The following is a 16628-nucleotide window of genomic DNA, read 5'->3' as shown; positions in this document are numbered from 1 at the left end:
AAACCCTCCCTGTTGGCTGCTTACTATCTGTCCCATGCATGCCAATTGACTTCCTGTGTCTGTCCAAATTTGCATGCTGTAGGCCTATGTATTGCTCATTTTCTTATTCTGTTAGTGTGCTTTCTGTTGTGCTTAATGTTGTGCGGGTTTATGTGGATGTGTGACGCTGTCCCTTTAACTTGATGCTGTGACTGTAAGTGGAGGAGGTGTGGAGATGTGTATGTTTCTATCTTTTAACTGTGCTGGAAATGCTTGGATATGTGCCGCTGTCTGTCGTGTGTTTTCTTTGTTTTTAACATATAACCTGATTTCTTTTCAGCCCCTCCCCCCAAGAGGCTTTTGTCTTTTGCCAGGTCGCCAATGCAAAATAAGAATTAGTTCTTATTGGCCTGCCTGGTTAAATAAAGCTTGAATAAAATAAAATAAATAAACATACTCTACTATCATATATCCCAGTTTTATGGTTTTATATACAAAGATGATTGATTAAGCAACACTTTCTTTTATCGTTAGGCCTTGATGCCAAATACTCAGCTTGTCTTGTTCAGAGATCCTTATAGTCTTATATGACCATTTTCTCTGAGGGGTCTCTCTTTTTTCATCTCATGCATACAGAATAACAGACAGAGATCTCTCTCAGTACGAGCCTCATTCCTGTCATGACTAGTTTGGGTTGTTTGGTATTTCCTGGAGACGTTTTCAACCCACTGGTTTAATAAGGCTTCAGTCCTCATAGTCCTTCCATCGTCCTTCAAACTATACATAGAGCATTATTCATATCAATATAATTATGTGATAACATTGTTGACTCTATCGCCCAGCCCTAAAGTCATGTCAACAAGAACATAACCGAGAGTAGGCCTATTTAAAGGTCCGACAGCACAGATGGGAAATACGAGTTTCTGAGTTCATGGTCATGAATGAATGCCCCATTAAACTGTATTATTATTGCGTGAGTAACAAAACACGTTCGGACTCTGCCGCAAACGCACTGGGGTCGGAACCCCTGGCTAATTTTAGAGTGAACTGTCCCTTTAAGAGCTCGCCTATAAACACTCATCATCGCTGGCACCCGACCAAGACTGAGACAACATCAAACATGTTTCATTTTAGGTGGCTGTTTACGCCACCTTTTGTCCGTCAGATCGAACATGTTGTTGCTTTTCGCTCTCATGCGCCGTTTTTCTGAATGAAATGTCAGCGACCACACTATAAAACTGGGTCCCGCGGGGGGGGGGGTCAATGACACAAGTGTCTTTGTGATGGATGTCCTTATCTGTCACGAAGGCCACTGAAATGGGCCAAATACCATGGTTTCAATCAACCATGATGGTGCCTTCTTCCTTTGATTGGGATAGCTGCTGTTTTTGTAGAAAAATACATGTATTTTAATAAATGTATTTTGTTCCTTATAGTATACAGAGAAAATAACTTTGAATCTATTCTTTGGTGTTTTGAATGTTAGGCCTATATTGAAAAAAATAAGACTTCTGTTATTTAAAACAGATCTAGCTAAATAGGTTAGGCTGCAACTAGTGTCTTAGATGATTAAAACTGGACAGTGTCTGTCAAGAATAGGGAAATGAAGAGACGAAGGCGTTCTTTGTGTTGTGACTGTCAAGTGTGTGTGTGTGTGTGTGTGTGTGTGTGTGTGTGCGCGTGTGCGTGTGTGTGTGTGTTGTGCGAGAAAGAGAAAGTGTGTGCTGTATGAGAAAGTCAGGGTTGTTTGAAAGAGAGAGAAAGAGAGAGAGTCTGTGTTGTTTGCGAATGAGAGAGTAGGTTGTGCAAGACAGTGAGTGGGTGTGTGTGTGTCTTGAGTGAGAAAAAGAGGGATAGTGTGTGTTGTATGAGGGAAAAAGAGAAATAGAATGTGTGTTGCGTCAGGAAGAGAGAGAGTGTGTGTGTGTGTGTGTGTGTGTGTGCGCGCACACATGTTGTTTGAGAAAGTAAGAGTGTGTGTGTTGTGTAAGAAAGTAAGAGTGTGTGTGTGTGTTGTCTGAGAAAGTAAGAGTTTGTGTGTGTTGTCTGAGAAAGTAAGAGTGTGTGTGTTTTTTTAGATCAAGTGAGAGAGTGTGTGTGTGCTCGCGTGTTTTACAGGCCTGCTTTCCCTGAAAGCTGCATTCATTCTTGGCACAGGGTTAGGCACACACACTGCATCCTCCTTTCTAGGAAAAATATAATCAAAACCATTTGTTGGCTGTTCTCTATTTCCCTCCCTCCCCCACTCTCTTTCCCTCCCTTCCTCCCTCCCTCCCTCTTTTTCTCCCTCTCTCTAGATTTCCTTTGAGTCGCTCGGTGCATATTGTAATATTGAATCGAGGAGATTTGGTGAACGACAGGGAAGAGGGGGGGTGGCGGGGCGGGGGGGGGGGGGGGGGGTGGAGTGGACGGAGAGAAAGAAGAAAAGAAGAAGCCGACCCCGTCCTTAGGCTACATTTCCTAGAAGCAGTGAAGTTGGATGAGGTCGCTGGCGTCGGAGACGGAAGGTCACGGAAGGCCTTCTCCGTCTGAAGGCTTCCATTCTCCTTGATGGAACAGTGCAGACGCTCCTGCGGTGCTGTGAAAAGCGGCGTACTGAGTATATCTATCATATTCGTTCATAAACAGCGTCTCTCCGAGCCTCTTCATCCAAGAGTGTTTTTTCGTGACCCTGCTGCACCCCGCCCTTTACTGTGGATGACATTCACGTTTGTTGCCTAGGAAACCATGATGGGTATCCGTCTTTCAATAATATCTGCCTGTCTCTGTCTCTTTCGCTCTCTCTCTCTCTCTCTGTCTGTCTGTCTCTCTGTCTCTCTCTCTCTCGCGCGCTATTGCTCCCTGTTCAGGCCATCAGCTCCTCTTATGAAGCCGGTCGAGGATAATATGATAACAGTACGATTACATCACACTTCAGTTCACTCAGCTGGCTGCACCATACATACAGTGTGTCACATCGTAAATAGCCTTTCCTCTATGCCTTGTGTCTCTTGGCTTCCTTCACAAAAATATCAAAAGGGAGCATTGAGCATCGTATGCATTTTGACATGGAAACAAGGACACAGGAAGGGAGGAATAGAGGAGAGGACTTGAGATGCAGCCCTGTAGTCTCTGGTGTTTGCTGGCAACTGAACGCTGACAGCACCACAGGATGGATCTAGTTACAACCCCCCACCCCTCCGCGCCCACCCCCGTAAACATAACTTGTCACGGTGTCGTGTGCTGTGTGTCCGTGTAAGACTGCTCAGGGTGAATGCTAATATTTCACACGGACATCGTGTACTTTACTGTAGGCACGAGGGGTTAGCCTTTCGCTAAGGCGTGCGAGTTCAGAGGAGCTCACTTTCCCCGCATAGGCTACTTCCCGTGTTCCACTTTCTAATCCGTGGCGGATTTCGCCATAGGCATCGTAGCAGCGCGAACCCCACCCATCCAAACAACTTCCCCGATGTGTTGTGACTCGTCATTCTTGTGACAGTTGGGACTTTTAAAATGGGGTTTAAAAGTGTACATGTCAACGTTCCTGTTTGCAACGGTTACGGTAAAGGTCATGAGTCGAGTTGTGAGGTAGGGTTGTGAAGAAGGCGGGCGCCGTACAAGGCGAGCGAGCGATTCTGATCTCCAAGGATCCCACCTTGCATCTACCGCGGATGACTGACGAGCATGTTTCCTCCTTTATTAACACGACCTGTCCTGTTTCCATGGTGATCTGGTATGATGATGATCTGTTCTAGCCCCCTAGTCTTTCTCAAGTGAAACATGACAGGCGGCTGACGATTATCTGAACAATGGTCTCTAGCGAGCAGCTTTCAAAGAGGCTTTCTCGCTTTTTACGTTTAGTATTGTTTATATACAGGGGTGCACATAACTGGTGCGCCAGTGCGCATGCGTCACCAAAATGCATGCTGCGCGGCAGATCAGCCGCATGAACGCGCTCTTGCGCACCAACAGCTGGAACCGCTGGTAGAGGAATTTACTTCCTCAAAATCCAACTGCTGACTGCTGACTGCTGCATCACTGCAAGCCCCACAAAGTAACTATTTGCCGTCCCCTCAGCCGAAGGCCCGACGAGTAATCCATCACAACAGTCGACCGACGACGACCACGGCGACTCCCCTCACGAAAACATTCGGAAAGTATCGTAACTCGTACTTTCATTCCGCGTATCGCGTATCGCACGGTTATCTCGCCGCCACGTGAAAATTCAGTCCCGAACGACTCGTGGCTAAAAGGAAAAACAACACCAAGGGACACGTTTCTTTTCTCTGAAGCTTTCAAACGTTCAGACGTTTGTTTTACAGCTTCATTATCGCACCTCGACCCCTGACCCAGGGAATATGGTTGGGAATTCTATTAGAAGAAAAAAAAAAGACTTTGTTGCACAATCAAAATAATGAGCTATTTAAAGTGATAGCCTACAACATCCTCTACCATGGTTGAAATTGAGGACAGTGATAACAGCAGTCAAGAGAGCAGTGATGATGATGATTAAGCTTGTAGCATAAATAAATGCTTAGGCTGTAACTTTTTGTTGAAAAGTTGATTTCAGTGTTTACAGAACAGAGCAGTGCTTAAAGAGATGTCAGTTGATTTCATTGTGTTTAAAGAACAGACATTCAGTTAGTGCTTAAAGAGATGTCAGTTTATTTCAGTGTGTTTAAAGAACAGACATTCAGTTAGTGTTTAAAGAGATGTCAGTTGATTTCATTGTGTTTAAAGGAGTCTGACAGACTTTCATGCTTAAAGAGCAGTCATTTGATTTTGCATTTGTTTCTTTTGTTTTGCACACAATAATTTGTTCGTTCATCTTTATTTATGAATAAATAATTGCTAATATAAGTTATCCATGTATCCCTTTTTTATCCATCCTGGGGGATTTTGGTCCATATTGACATTACAGCATCACACAGTTGCTGCATATTTGTCGGCTGCACATCCATGATGTTCCACCACATCCCAAAGGTGCTCCATTGGATTGAGATTTGGTGACTGGAGGCCATTTGAGTACAGTGCAACTCATTGTCATGTTCAAGAAACCAGTTTGAGATGATGTGAGCTTTGTGACATTATCCTGCTGGAAGTAGCCATTAGGAGATGGGTACACTGTGGTCATAAAGGGATGGGCACGATCAGCAACAATACTCAAGTAGGCTGTAGCGTTTAAACCATGTTCAATTGGTACTATGGGCCCCAAGGTGTGCCAAGAAAATATCCCCCTCACCATTCCACCACCAGGAGCTTGAACCGTTGATACAAGGCAGGATGGATCCATGCTTTCATGTTTTGTTTATGCCAAATTCTGATCCTACCATCTGAATGTCGCAGCAGAAATCCAGACTCATCAGACCAGGCAACTTTTTTTCCAATATTCTTCGCCCAGAGAACTGCCGTTCACTGGATATTTTCTCTTTTTCAGACCATTCTCTGCAAACGTTAGAGAGATGGTTGTGCAGGAAAATCCCAGTAGATCAGAACTTTCTTGAAAATACTCAAACCAGCCTGTCTGGCACCAACAACCATGCCTACGTTCAAAGTCACTGAAATCACCATTCTTCCCCAACTTCAGCAGGTCGTCTTGACCATGTCTACATGCCTTAATGCACAGAGTTGCATTTAGCTACCACGCTGATTTAAATGGTAAATGGAAAATGGACTGCACTTATATAGCGCCTTTATCCAAAGCGCTTTACTCCAAAGCGCTTTACTACGGCCTCTCATTCACCCATTCACACACACATTCACACACCAATGGCAGCAAGCTACCATGCAAGGCGCCGGCCCGCTCACTGGGAGCAATTTGGGGTTCAGTGTCTTGCCCAAGGACACTTCGACATGTGGCCAGCCGGGGCTCTAACCGCCGATCTGCCAACCTTGCGATCATTAGACGGCGACTCTACCTGCTGCGCCACAGCCGCCCCACAAAAATGTACTATTTAGATATTTGCGTTAATGAGCAGTTGGGAAAAACTGTATCTAACGAAGTGGCCGCTGGTGTATATAAGGAGAGAGTTATGCCTCTGGTCTTGAGGAGGTCTGAGTGTGAGGCTTCCCTGCTCCAGGACGGGCCCAGTACCAGGAGTGGTAATAGGCCGTAAATTTATACTGGGGCAGGCAGAGACAGAGGCTGTGTGCTTGTTTTCCTTGGTGCTCGTTGCCAAGGGAGGCCCCTTCTCTCCCCTCCCCCCCCAAACCTCCCCCTTTCTTTTAGTGCCTGCCGTCTGCTTTCCAGGAATCTTGGCAGTAGGACCACCTTCCTGTTAAGACGGTGAGGCCCCACAGACCCGGCCAGAGGACCAATCACATTCAGGGCCTTTTCTTTTTTTTTTATTGAAAATGGATTCATTATGTTTGGCTTTTAGAGAGGCAACATTATTTTTTTTTATATAGCAAGTTTATAGGACCATGATTGCAGTACCAGACCAAACCAGCCCTGGTGGCGTAGGACTCCTAGCCATCGTGGCTTGCATGAAATCATTTTACAAGGCAACTCAAAAGCATTTTAAAGACCGCGCCCGACATATTATATGTCCTGAGCCACAGCAGTCAGATGAGGACATAAAAAAAATATGTAAAACTTGTTTTCCTGGAATCTCTCTCTCTATCTCTCTCTCTCTCGCTCTCTTCCATCCACGTGGTGGAAGTACTCCTGTACCTGTGTTTAATTGAACTGAAGTGAATAAAGTTAATGTGGTTGATTACAGTAATGACACACCACTTGCTGCTGCTCTGTTACTTTAATGTAATTGCCGTGACTGGACACCGTGTCACTTTCCAAACACTCTGCACGCTTTGTTTTAGTGCAGCGAGAGCTAGACTAGACAGAGGCCTAAGCCCCCCCGCCCCCCTCCTCATCACAAGGCGCGTGTGTGTGTGTGTGTGTGTGTGTGTGTGTGTGTGTGTGTGGTGTGTGTGTGTGGTGTGTGTGGTGTGTGTGTGTGAGTGCGTGCAAGTGAGCGAGCGAGCGAGAGAGAGAGATGAGGTTTGGAATGCCCGCTTTCCTCATACTCATAAAGAGGCAATTCCTAGAAAAAGTTGAGCATTTTGCCAGAAGTGGAGAATGTTCCTGCAGATTGTCAGGTCTCTGACGCAGCTCCTTATATGGTATCAGGTGGGGGTGTAACGGATCACCCAACCCACGGATCGGATCGTGTCACGGTTTCTGAGTCACGGATCGGATCATTTTTCGGATCAACTCAAAACTGTTTTAATAAAAACTGCTTTTTCCTTGAATTCTGTAAAAAACACCACTTTTATTGTGTGAAACAAAAAAACAACATTCAAGATGTCAAAACTGGTAATATATATATGTTACGGTACATGTGGGAATACGGTTTATGTCGGCATTTCCGGGGACATGGCAACATAAAACGTTGACTTGGTACATGCTGGCATGTCTAACCCTAACCCTAGTTTTCCCACATGTATCGTAACATATATATATATATTCTACACTCAAACATTACATATTATACTGCAATACACATTCAACTTCAATTATAGTGCAATAGGAGAGAGGGAGGAGACGCCTGGTTGCAGCAGACGGATAAACATGTTTCATGCCACTTTTAACTAAATAATAAAGTGAACCCTTCCTTTAAACATGGTATGAAAAACATGCCTACATTATCAGAAGTTGTCATGCTACCTTTTTCGTGCCTTCCGTCAAATGTGTGGCCATGCTCGACGTATTGCCTCCGTCATACGACTTTCTCGTTGCACAATGCCTGCACACGTAACTTTTTTTTATCGACCACCCTTCTTCCATCATTGTTATAATTGACAGAGAAGCCAAAGTGCTCCCACACATGGGATTTAAATGACCCTTCGGAGAAGACCCCGCCAACGTTACTAGCACTCGCCATGATACATTGCATTACCTATCATTGCGCTTTAGAGTAAAACAGAGCACGCAACTGTCGCTTCTATCTTTTCATGGCAACTCTACATTGTGATTTAAAATGGATTTTAACTAACATTAAGTAATATTATTACTAAATTTTGCAATTGATCCGCGGTACACATGCCTGTAGAACCGGGGGGGGGGGGCGATCCGTACGGATCACGGATCAGCCGTGATCCATTACACCCCTGGTATCAGGGAGTCCACCCTCTCGTTAAGCTCTCTGTCTTCTCAGTGAGGGGCTGATTGTTTTGGATAGATTTTTTTTAAATTTGTGTTTATTTAGGTGTTATTACACCTCAATGGTGCCCAATCCTTATGGGCTCATGGAACACTACTATTAGAATAAACTTGTTATTATACATTTCACTTTAAAACAAAATAAATGTAAAAAAGAAGAAAAGAAACGTTGCTCAATACAGCTCAATTCAATACACTATTTGATTGAATTCACTTAAATATAGGCTATATGTAATAATAATAATAATACATTTTATTTGTATGGTGCCTTTCAGAACACCCAAGGACACCTCACAGTAAAATACACAGTAAAATACAGTCAGGTTAAAACACAGGTCAAATACAGTTAAAACTAAACAGAAAGAAAAGAAACAGCCGAAAACAAAACAAAAACAAACAACAGGAGGTGAAGTACAAGGACACAGGATACAGATTAAAGGGAGTATGCCAGTTTGAACAGGTGGGTTTGGAGTTGAAGTTGCTTCACTGATAAACTGCAACCTCAAATACACACTTTCTGAAAAATAAATCTTGGCTGACAACTAGACACTCTGCACAGAAGGCCAGTTCTTACATCATCCTATAAAGGACAGTAAAACGTCAAATTGCCGTGTCATTTTCAACTTACCCTCCTAGATCACAAAATAAACCTAGTCTGTCCGTTTCTAGGATGGTTGCCCAATCTGCCCATTGCCAGGGCCAGGGGGAAGAGTGCCAGATTGTAGCTGTGCACAAAATGACCTTTTCCTATTCTCTCTTTTAGGGTTTAGGGTGACACAGCGTTCTGGGTAAAAGAACGTCTTTGATAAGGGTGTGTATGTTTCGGTTTGTGACAAACACATCAATATACGATTCGTCCTACACAATTTGTAACTTCAAAAGAACTAGGTATGCTAATCTGCATGCTAATCTATTAATCCTGTAGACACACCATAGATTTTCATCTCCTCAAAAAATTCTAATAGTTCTGATAGTCTCAAGTACCTTATTTTAACGGGGGGGGGGCGTTGTTTTCTTGTAATGGCCAATGGTCACAGCCCTGTCGCTCCTCCCTTGAGGTAGTCTGTGTCCACTTTGGTAACCAGTAGGCAGGACCCTGGCTTTGTTAGCCAACCCTTTTTCCTGGCATGTCTGTGGGAACATGTTGTCCTTTTCGGTGCCTTGACTCACTCCCATTTCACCAGGCTGGCCCAGGGGTCACATCACCCACTTGTTTGCCGAAGTTTGGGTCTCAAACAAGCCTTTTTTTTTTATTTCTTTTTTTTCGGTTCACGGGCGTCGTTCCCCCTCGCTGGTTGGGTGGGTGGGTGGGTGGGTGGGTTGGTTTGGCGCTTTCCGTTAGAGTGCATCAGAGACATGCAGGCAGGCGCGTGTTTGTGCGTCTGCCAGGAACTCAGCACTTGACCTTTTGTCCCCTGAGCCCTGGGGGCAACAGGTTCAGTCAATCAGTCCGATTTTCTTCGCATTGGGCCTTTTACAAAGTAATTTGTCAATAAGCACACACATCAGACGAGTGTTGATTCAAGTGTCCTTCCTGGCCGTTGGGTGATTCTCTCTGCTCAGAGAGGGGGGGGGGGGGGGGGGGGGGGCGGACGGTGTCAGGGGTCATGCGTTATTTCAGGCAGGTCTAAAGTCAGTTGTCCGTCACATGAGTCTACTTGCTTGTCTGTAACTGGTGCTAGGCTAATATTGGTTTTGAACTTCTTAGTAGTTGCAAGGAATGTACAGGCCTACTACTAGTTATTTCAGGACGGTTGGTTGAGATGTTTGACAATAGGATGTGCGTTGGTCACCCTCAGCAGCCCTATGTTAACCTTTCCTCTCAAGTGGTTTAGGAGTTGAGGCGTACCATTTCATATAAAAGAAACACACAACGTGTACTGTTTCCTGTAGACGTGCGCCGTTCGAGATGCCAGATGCAGCTCCTCCAATAGTTTTGGGGGGTCTTAACAACCGTGGTTCAGAGCACGGTGTGAATGACTGTCCTGCTCAAGGTGCTGGACACCTGGCCCGCCGACATTCCTGTGTCCCCCCCCTTTCAGCTGGTGATTCTAGACTAAACGCTTTGCGCCCCAACGTGTCCAAGGCTGCTCTATACATGTGAACGGGGCGGCGGAGGCGGAGGCGACAGTAAAAGTGTAACAATCCTGCTCGGTCTTATAACACTTCTTGGCTGCCTTGTAGTCGGTGTCACGTCTGTTAATGTTCCTATAGTTTGTGCTTTAGTCTCTGTGTTTGAGTCACAGACACTGTAGCCCCCCTCTTAAGGCTCAGATGACAAGCATTCTGTTTGGGAATTCCTTTACAAGGTCTACTCACCGGATTTTAAAAATAATGGGACATTTTTTCAAATGTCCAAATGAAGCACTCATGTTATAGACTCTATAAAATAGTATTTGGAGGACAATCCTTTGCATGCAATAGCTGCCTGAAGTCTGCGACCCATTGACCCCACCAGACGTCGGGTAACTTCTCTGGTGATGTTGTCAGGCCCAGACCTGTACTGCAGCCAGCTTCAGTTGTTGTTTGTTCTGAGGTCTTTTTGTGCCTAAAATATTATCATCTGGAAATGAAATGCATGTTCAGTTGGATTTAAATCTGAAGATTGACTTGGCCAGGCAAGACCTTGCCACTTTTTGGCCCTGAACAACTTCCTAGTTGCTATGGCAGTATGTTTTGGGTTATTGTTTTACTGTATGTAGCACCATCCAATTCATTTAGAGGCGTTTGCTTGCACTCAAGCAGACAAGGTGTTTCTGTATACTTTAGAATACATTCTGCTGCTGCCGTTAGCAAAATCATCAATTACGATAAGTTAGCAAGTTCCAGTGGCAACTATACATGTATGCCCAAACCTAACACCCCCTGCACCATGCTTCACAGATGAGTAGGTCGGCGGTAAATCTAGGGCAGGTCCTTTTTACCTTTTTTCTCCTAACATTCCTCTTGCAATCCCTCTGGTCCATGATAATATTCATCTGTCCACAATACCTTGTGAGCTTAGAATTATAAGGTTCTATCTCCGTTTAGGGGAGTTCAGAGATATTGAGCGTTTTTACATTCCATTATGTTTTGTGAGATGGAACCTTTGTATTTTATTAATTACTAACAAAAAAAATAATCAACATTTTAAAAATAACACCACACAGGCATTAATATGACTAGATACCTAATGGATCAGATTATGTAAAAAACTCAATTTTGACAAAAATGGAGATAGAACCTTATAATTCTAACGTCACGACCTGTTTCCAGACCTCTGCAGGCTTTTTAGGTACTTTTTAGCAAACTGTAACCATGCTTTTTGATGGTAACTCGTGGTTGCACCTTTCAGTAAAGCATCTGTACTTTGGCTGGTCACGTATTCTGCGGATGGTAGTCTCCTGACACATTCATGCCTACCTCCTGGAGAGTGTTCCTGATCTGTGGGACAGTTGTTTGGATTTTCTTCTTAACTATGATGATATTTTCTTAATTATGGTTTGAGATTGTTGAGCTCACCGGTACTTTTATTCATGATGTTCCAAACTGTTGATTTTATTTGGGTTTGATAAGTCATGCCTTAATGGTATTTTGTATTTTATGTTCTTAAACTTCAGTAAGGAACAATACAGAGCAGAGCCATCCAATTACGGCAAACTTAAATGTGTTTTCATGAAATGTCAATTAAACCGACATATATTGTGAAATCAGCAGAAGGACCAGGGGGGGGGGGGGGGGGGGATAAAGGGCGAGGTAATGTATTGGCGAAGTGGTCCCCAGACTGCCCCTTTCACAGAGCTGCCTGTCATTGGCTGTCTGCAGCATCCCCAAACCTGAATGACCCCCTCTCTCATATCATAACAACATATACACCACATGTGTGTTTGGTTCCCACACCTGGACTTTGGCTCTCGAACATACAGTGCTGGATTACAACTCTACCCAAACATCTGCGGAGCATAACAGGGACTCGAACCGTATGTCCTTGCCAAGGACAGAACCCTGCCACCTCTATGTCCTCTCCAAGGACAGAACCCTGCCACGATATGTCCTTGAACCCTGCCACCTCCATATGTCCTCTCCAAGGGCAGAACCCTGCCACGATATGTCCTCGAACCCTGCCACCTCCATATGTCCTTGCCAAGGACAGAACCCTGCCACCTCCATATGTCCTCTCCAAGGACGGAACCCTGCCACCTCCATATGTCCTCGAACCCTGCCATATGTCCTCGAACCCTGACACCTCCATGTCCTCGAACCCTGCCACCTCCAAATGTCCTCGAACCCTGCCACCTCCATATGTCCTCGAACCCTGCCACCTCCATGTCCTCGAACACTGCCACCTCCATATGTCCTCGAACCCTGCCACCTCCATGTCCTCGAACACTGCCACCTCCATATGTCCTCGAACCATGCCACCTCCATATGTCCTCTCCAAGGACAGAACCCTGCCACCTCTGCTCTGCGCGCCAGGCTACACGACCATGCACCTGGCCTAGAAGACAAAACAAACGCTTTCCTGATAACGCTGCATCACTCAACCCCCAGGTCACTGATGAGAGAGAGGGGGGGAAGGAGAGGGAGATGTGTGTGTTTTAAAAGTGAAAGACACCAGTGAAAATGCTGGGGGGTAGTAGATGTCTCAGGAGGAGCAGTTAAGGTGTAGCCTGAAGAGATGGGTCTTCAGTCTCCGCTGGAAGATGGGTAGTGACTCTGCAGTTCTGACAGCCGTGGGAAGCTCATTCCACCAGCGGGGAGCCAGTGTAGTGAAGAGATGTGACCGGGCAGATTTCTAGGAAGTTCTGCTGGAGAGGTGCTCCACTCATACATTACACAAGACTGTTACTATCAGATATTAAACACACTCTCATCTAGAAGACATGTGTACACAAAGGGTGTAAGCCTTAACTGGTGTAAGCCTATTCCCTAAGAAGGGAAGCCTTCTCGGTACAGGAGAGCTAGGGGTCTTCTCTTTCTCTCTCTCTCTGTCTCCCTTTCTCTCTGTCTCTCTCTCTCTCTCTCTCTCTCTCTCTCTCTCTCTCTCTCTCTCTGTTGTATTTCCCTCAGTCACACATACAACATGTTATAGATGTCACAGAGACCTAAAAGCAAACAAACAGAAGAGAGAGAGTGGGGTCACAGTGATTGCGACATCCACGCTGTACATGGCAAAACAACTGATAGTATTTTGAGAGAGAGAGTGAGGAGAATCTGTCAAATAATAACAGGACATCAATACAATAATAGAACGAATCTGCAATTATAATAATAATAATAATAATACATTAGACTTATATAGCGCTTTTCTAGACACTCAAAGACGCTTTACAAACTGAAAAGATTGAGTAGTAATAATAAAAAGAAACAAAAAATAAATAAATAAAAGAAAGTATAGGGGCCTAATTAAGGTAGTGCTGGGGACACATGGGAAGGGGAGGGGGAGAGGGTTAACTGGTGAAGGCAAGCTTGAAGAGGTGGGTTTTGAGGGCCTGTTTAAATGTTGGGAGGGTGTTGGCCTGTCTGATGTGGTTGGGGAGGGCGTTCCAGAGGGACGGGGCTGCGGCTGAAAAGGCCCTATCACCCCAGGTCCAGAGCTTGGTCCCGGTGGTCTTGAGAATATTTCATTATGTCATGAAACAATCTCTGTTTTTCCTTCCATCCCCCCTCCCCCGCAGAAGAGTGGTGCATCCCAGAGGAGACTCTCCGGAAGGTTCCGTCCGACAGACAGCTCTCCCGGCTGGCGTGCCGCCTCGGTCCCGAGTGGGAGCAGGTCCTGCTGGACCTGGGGCTGTCGGCGGAGGCGCTGTACCGTTGCCGTGCCGACCACACCTTGAGCACCACCGGGCAGGTCCTGGCAGGCTTGGTGCGGTGGAGGCAGACCCAGGGGAGGGGGGCGACCGTGGGCAGACTGCTCCAGAGCCTGCAGGCCGCCGACGTCCACCCTTCCACCCTGGCCGAGGCCCTCCAGTGAGGGGGGGGGACAGGAGACAGGGTAATCTATTTATGGACTTTTAAGATTCAGTCTTTCGTTTCGAACAAAATGACACCCGTTTGATTTTGGTGAACGGCAGGGAAGGGGGGGGGGGGGGGGGGGGGGGGTTGTGGAGTGGACGGAGAGAAAGAAAAGAAAAGAAGAAGCCGACCCCGTCCTTAGGCTACATCTTCCTAGAAGCAGTGAAGTTGGATGAGGTCGCTAGCGTCAGAGACGGAAGGCCTTCTCTGTCTGAAGGCTTCCATTCTCCTGGATGGAACAGCGCAGACACTCCTGCTGTGATTTTTCTTTCTTTTTTTTCTTCTCAGGAATTCTGGCAATTCTGACACCAATAGCAGACCCCAAAGGCCGACTAGACATTGACAGCTCTGTTAAGCCTGCACAGATAATGCGACAGAACACACCAGATGAATCAGAAACCCCCTATACAAATATCTATGATAATTATATTTATACAAATCCCCTCAAATAAAAGCTATCAGTCTTCACTTTAACCTCATATTAATTGTGTACTGTCTCTATTTCTCTCTCCTTCTCACTTCTTCTTTATCACTCTCACTCTCTCTCACTCTCTCTCTCTCATTCCTGCTCTACCTCTCGGGGGATGTGCCATAGGTCAATTCCAATTGGCTTTAATCATTAGCTGTTTTTGAACTAGACCTAGAGGTTGACACCCTGACTGAACCAAGGCAGTCATTCATTCCTGTGTGTGTGTGTGTGTGTGTGTGCGTGTGTGCGTGTGTGTATCTGCGTGTGTCTGCGTGTGTCTGCATGTGCAATGCGAGCATTTTAATGTCTGTCATCTGTCAGCAGCAGAGCACGGCAGTAAGTGTATCATTGTTGTGTCTTGCCCTAAGTGTGTGTCTGTTCAAGTGTGTGTGTGTGCCGGTCTGTGTTTGATTTGGTTTGGAGTTTTTGTCTGAATTCCAGGAAGCCCTGAAGGGGTAGGGAGTTCACGTAGATAGGTAATCTAGTTAACCATAAAACACCAACAACAGTCTTTTATTCCTAGAAGTAATCAACAAGCACATGGGCAGCACGGAAACAATAGTTGCTCACTCTGATTTATTTATTTTTTTTCCTTTTTCTTTTTTTAACATTCGTGAACCTAGTAAGGTCGAGCCCTCAGAAACAAGCGCTCGCCTGTTTGTGTCCATGTTTTTAAGGTGGTCTGACTCTGCTCTGACCAGGAATGTGATTCTGATACAGGGCTTTTTTTTTTTTTTAAAGGGCTTACGGCGATGACGTGCCGTAAAATGTTTACACTGGATTTGCCTGAGAAATACTGTTACATAATCATGTTTTTTTTTCTTGTGAGTTTATTGATTCATTCAATTGTAAAAAATGTTTATAAAATGTTGCTTGTGTTTTTAACTTTAACTACTGTCCATCACAGCTCCAAACCACCAGTAGCCTGTCACTCTGTCACTAAGAGACTGTATGTATGTATTTCTTTTCTTTTCTTTTACATATTTTTGCATCTAGATTTTATTTGATCTTTTGTTTGTTTGTTGATCCAGACTGCTGAATCTATGAGCCTATTGTATGACCACGGTGGGGCTGGGGCTGTTGCCCCCCCCCCCCCCCCCTGCACATAGTGTTGTGTATAAACAATTATAAATTATTGTTTATATTTTGTGTAAAAAAAAAAAAAACTATTTGTGAAGATAAACCTTAATTAAAGATAAAGTAAACTAAGATATAAATGACACTTGACTTGTCTTCTGTTGTCACAACATACTTGCACACATGACAGACAGCAGCGCAGATGGTGTAGTCATAGTTGGAGGCGTGCGTGTGACCAGGTCCTGTGTGCCCATGCCAGGACTGCTGAGTTCCCAGGAAAGCTTTGAAGCGCAAGTTTCTTTTTTTTTTTTTTTTGCATTCTAAGAAACTCAGAACATATTTGAAGAGTGCAGTCTTGCGATTTTAAACACACATACACACATGCTGCTTGCTGCAGGGTTTTTTCCATGCCTGTTTCTGTGGTAGTGGCGGGGCCGTCTCAGAAACGTACGATGTAGAAAGGAGGTAAACTAGGCTAAGCCCAGGTAGACTGTCCATCAAACTACATTTGCTCTGCTAGTTATTATTATTATTATAAAAAATGTTTTACAACACACCAGTTCTGTGTTCCCTCTCTCTCTCTCTCTCCTCGTTCTGTCTGCCTTTTTTTATGAGAGAAGAAGAGGAGGAGGAGAGAAAAGCATGATTTATCTAACTTGAGATATGCATGCGTAAAGCAAACGTTTGTGTAATAACTCATTGAACTGGAGATTTCCGAGGACGTGTGGGTTAGGCAGGCCCATCTAAAGTTAGGTGTTTAGCTCTTGGTGGTGTTAAGGATAACGAGTTCACAAGCTTCCATTTGGGCAAACAAGTTCATTCCTACAGAGAGGTGTGCGTTCACAAATACACATTTACACACAGTGACACACTCATACAGTAGATCACATGTACTGTACTCAGTCATTACAGAGAAAACACTGTACTAACACAACAACAACAATAACAGCAACAACAACTGCTGCAGAA

At 44.9% G+C, this 16628-nt stretch overlaps 1 protein-coding gene across 1 annotated transcript in view; it reads left to right on the top strand.

The window, feature by feature from the left end:
- Nucleotides 1–15649, top strand: part of cradd (CARD and death domain containing adaptor protein) — a 21471-nt gene extending 5822 nt beyond the window's left edge. Inside the window, exon 2 of the mRNA XM_080537905.1 lies at nt 13777–15649. Within this exon, the coding sequence (XP_080394031.1) occupies nt 13777–14072 (296 nt within the window). The 3' untranslated portion in view covers nt 14073–15649. The remainder of the gene's footprint in view (nt 1–13776) is intronic.
- The last annotated feature ends 979 nt before the right edge of the window (nt 15650–16628 follow it).

The sequence above is a fragment of the Nansenia antarctica genome (assembly GCF_963989245.1).
Source record: "Nansenia antarctica genome assembly, chromosome: 8".
In the NCBI taxonomy this organism is placed as follows: Eukaryota; Metazoa; Chordata; class Actinopteri; order Argentiniformes; family Microstomatidae; genus Nansenia; species Nansenia antarctica.
Note: the sequence above shows the minus strand (reverse complement) of the source record. Positions and strands in the feature narration are given on the sequence as shown.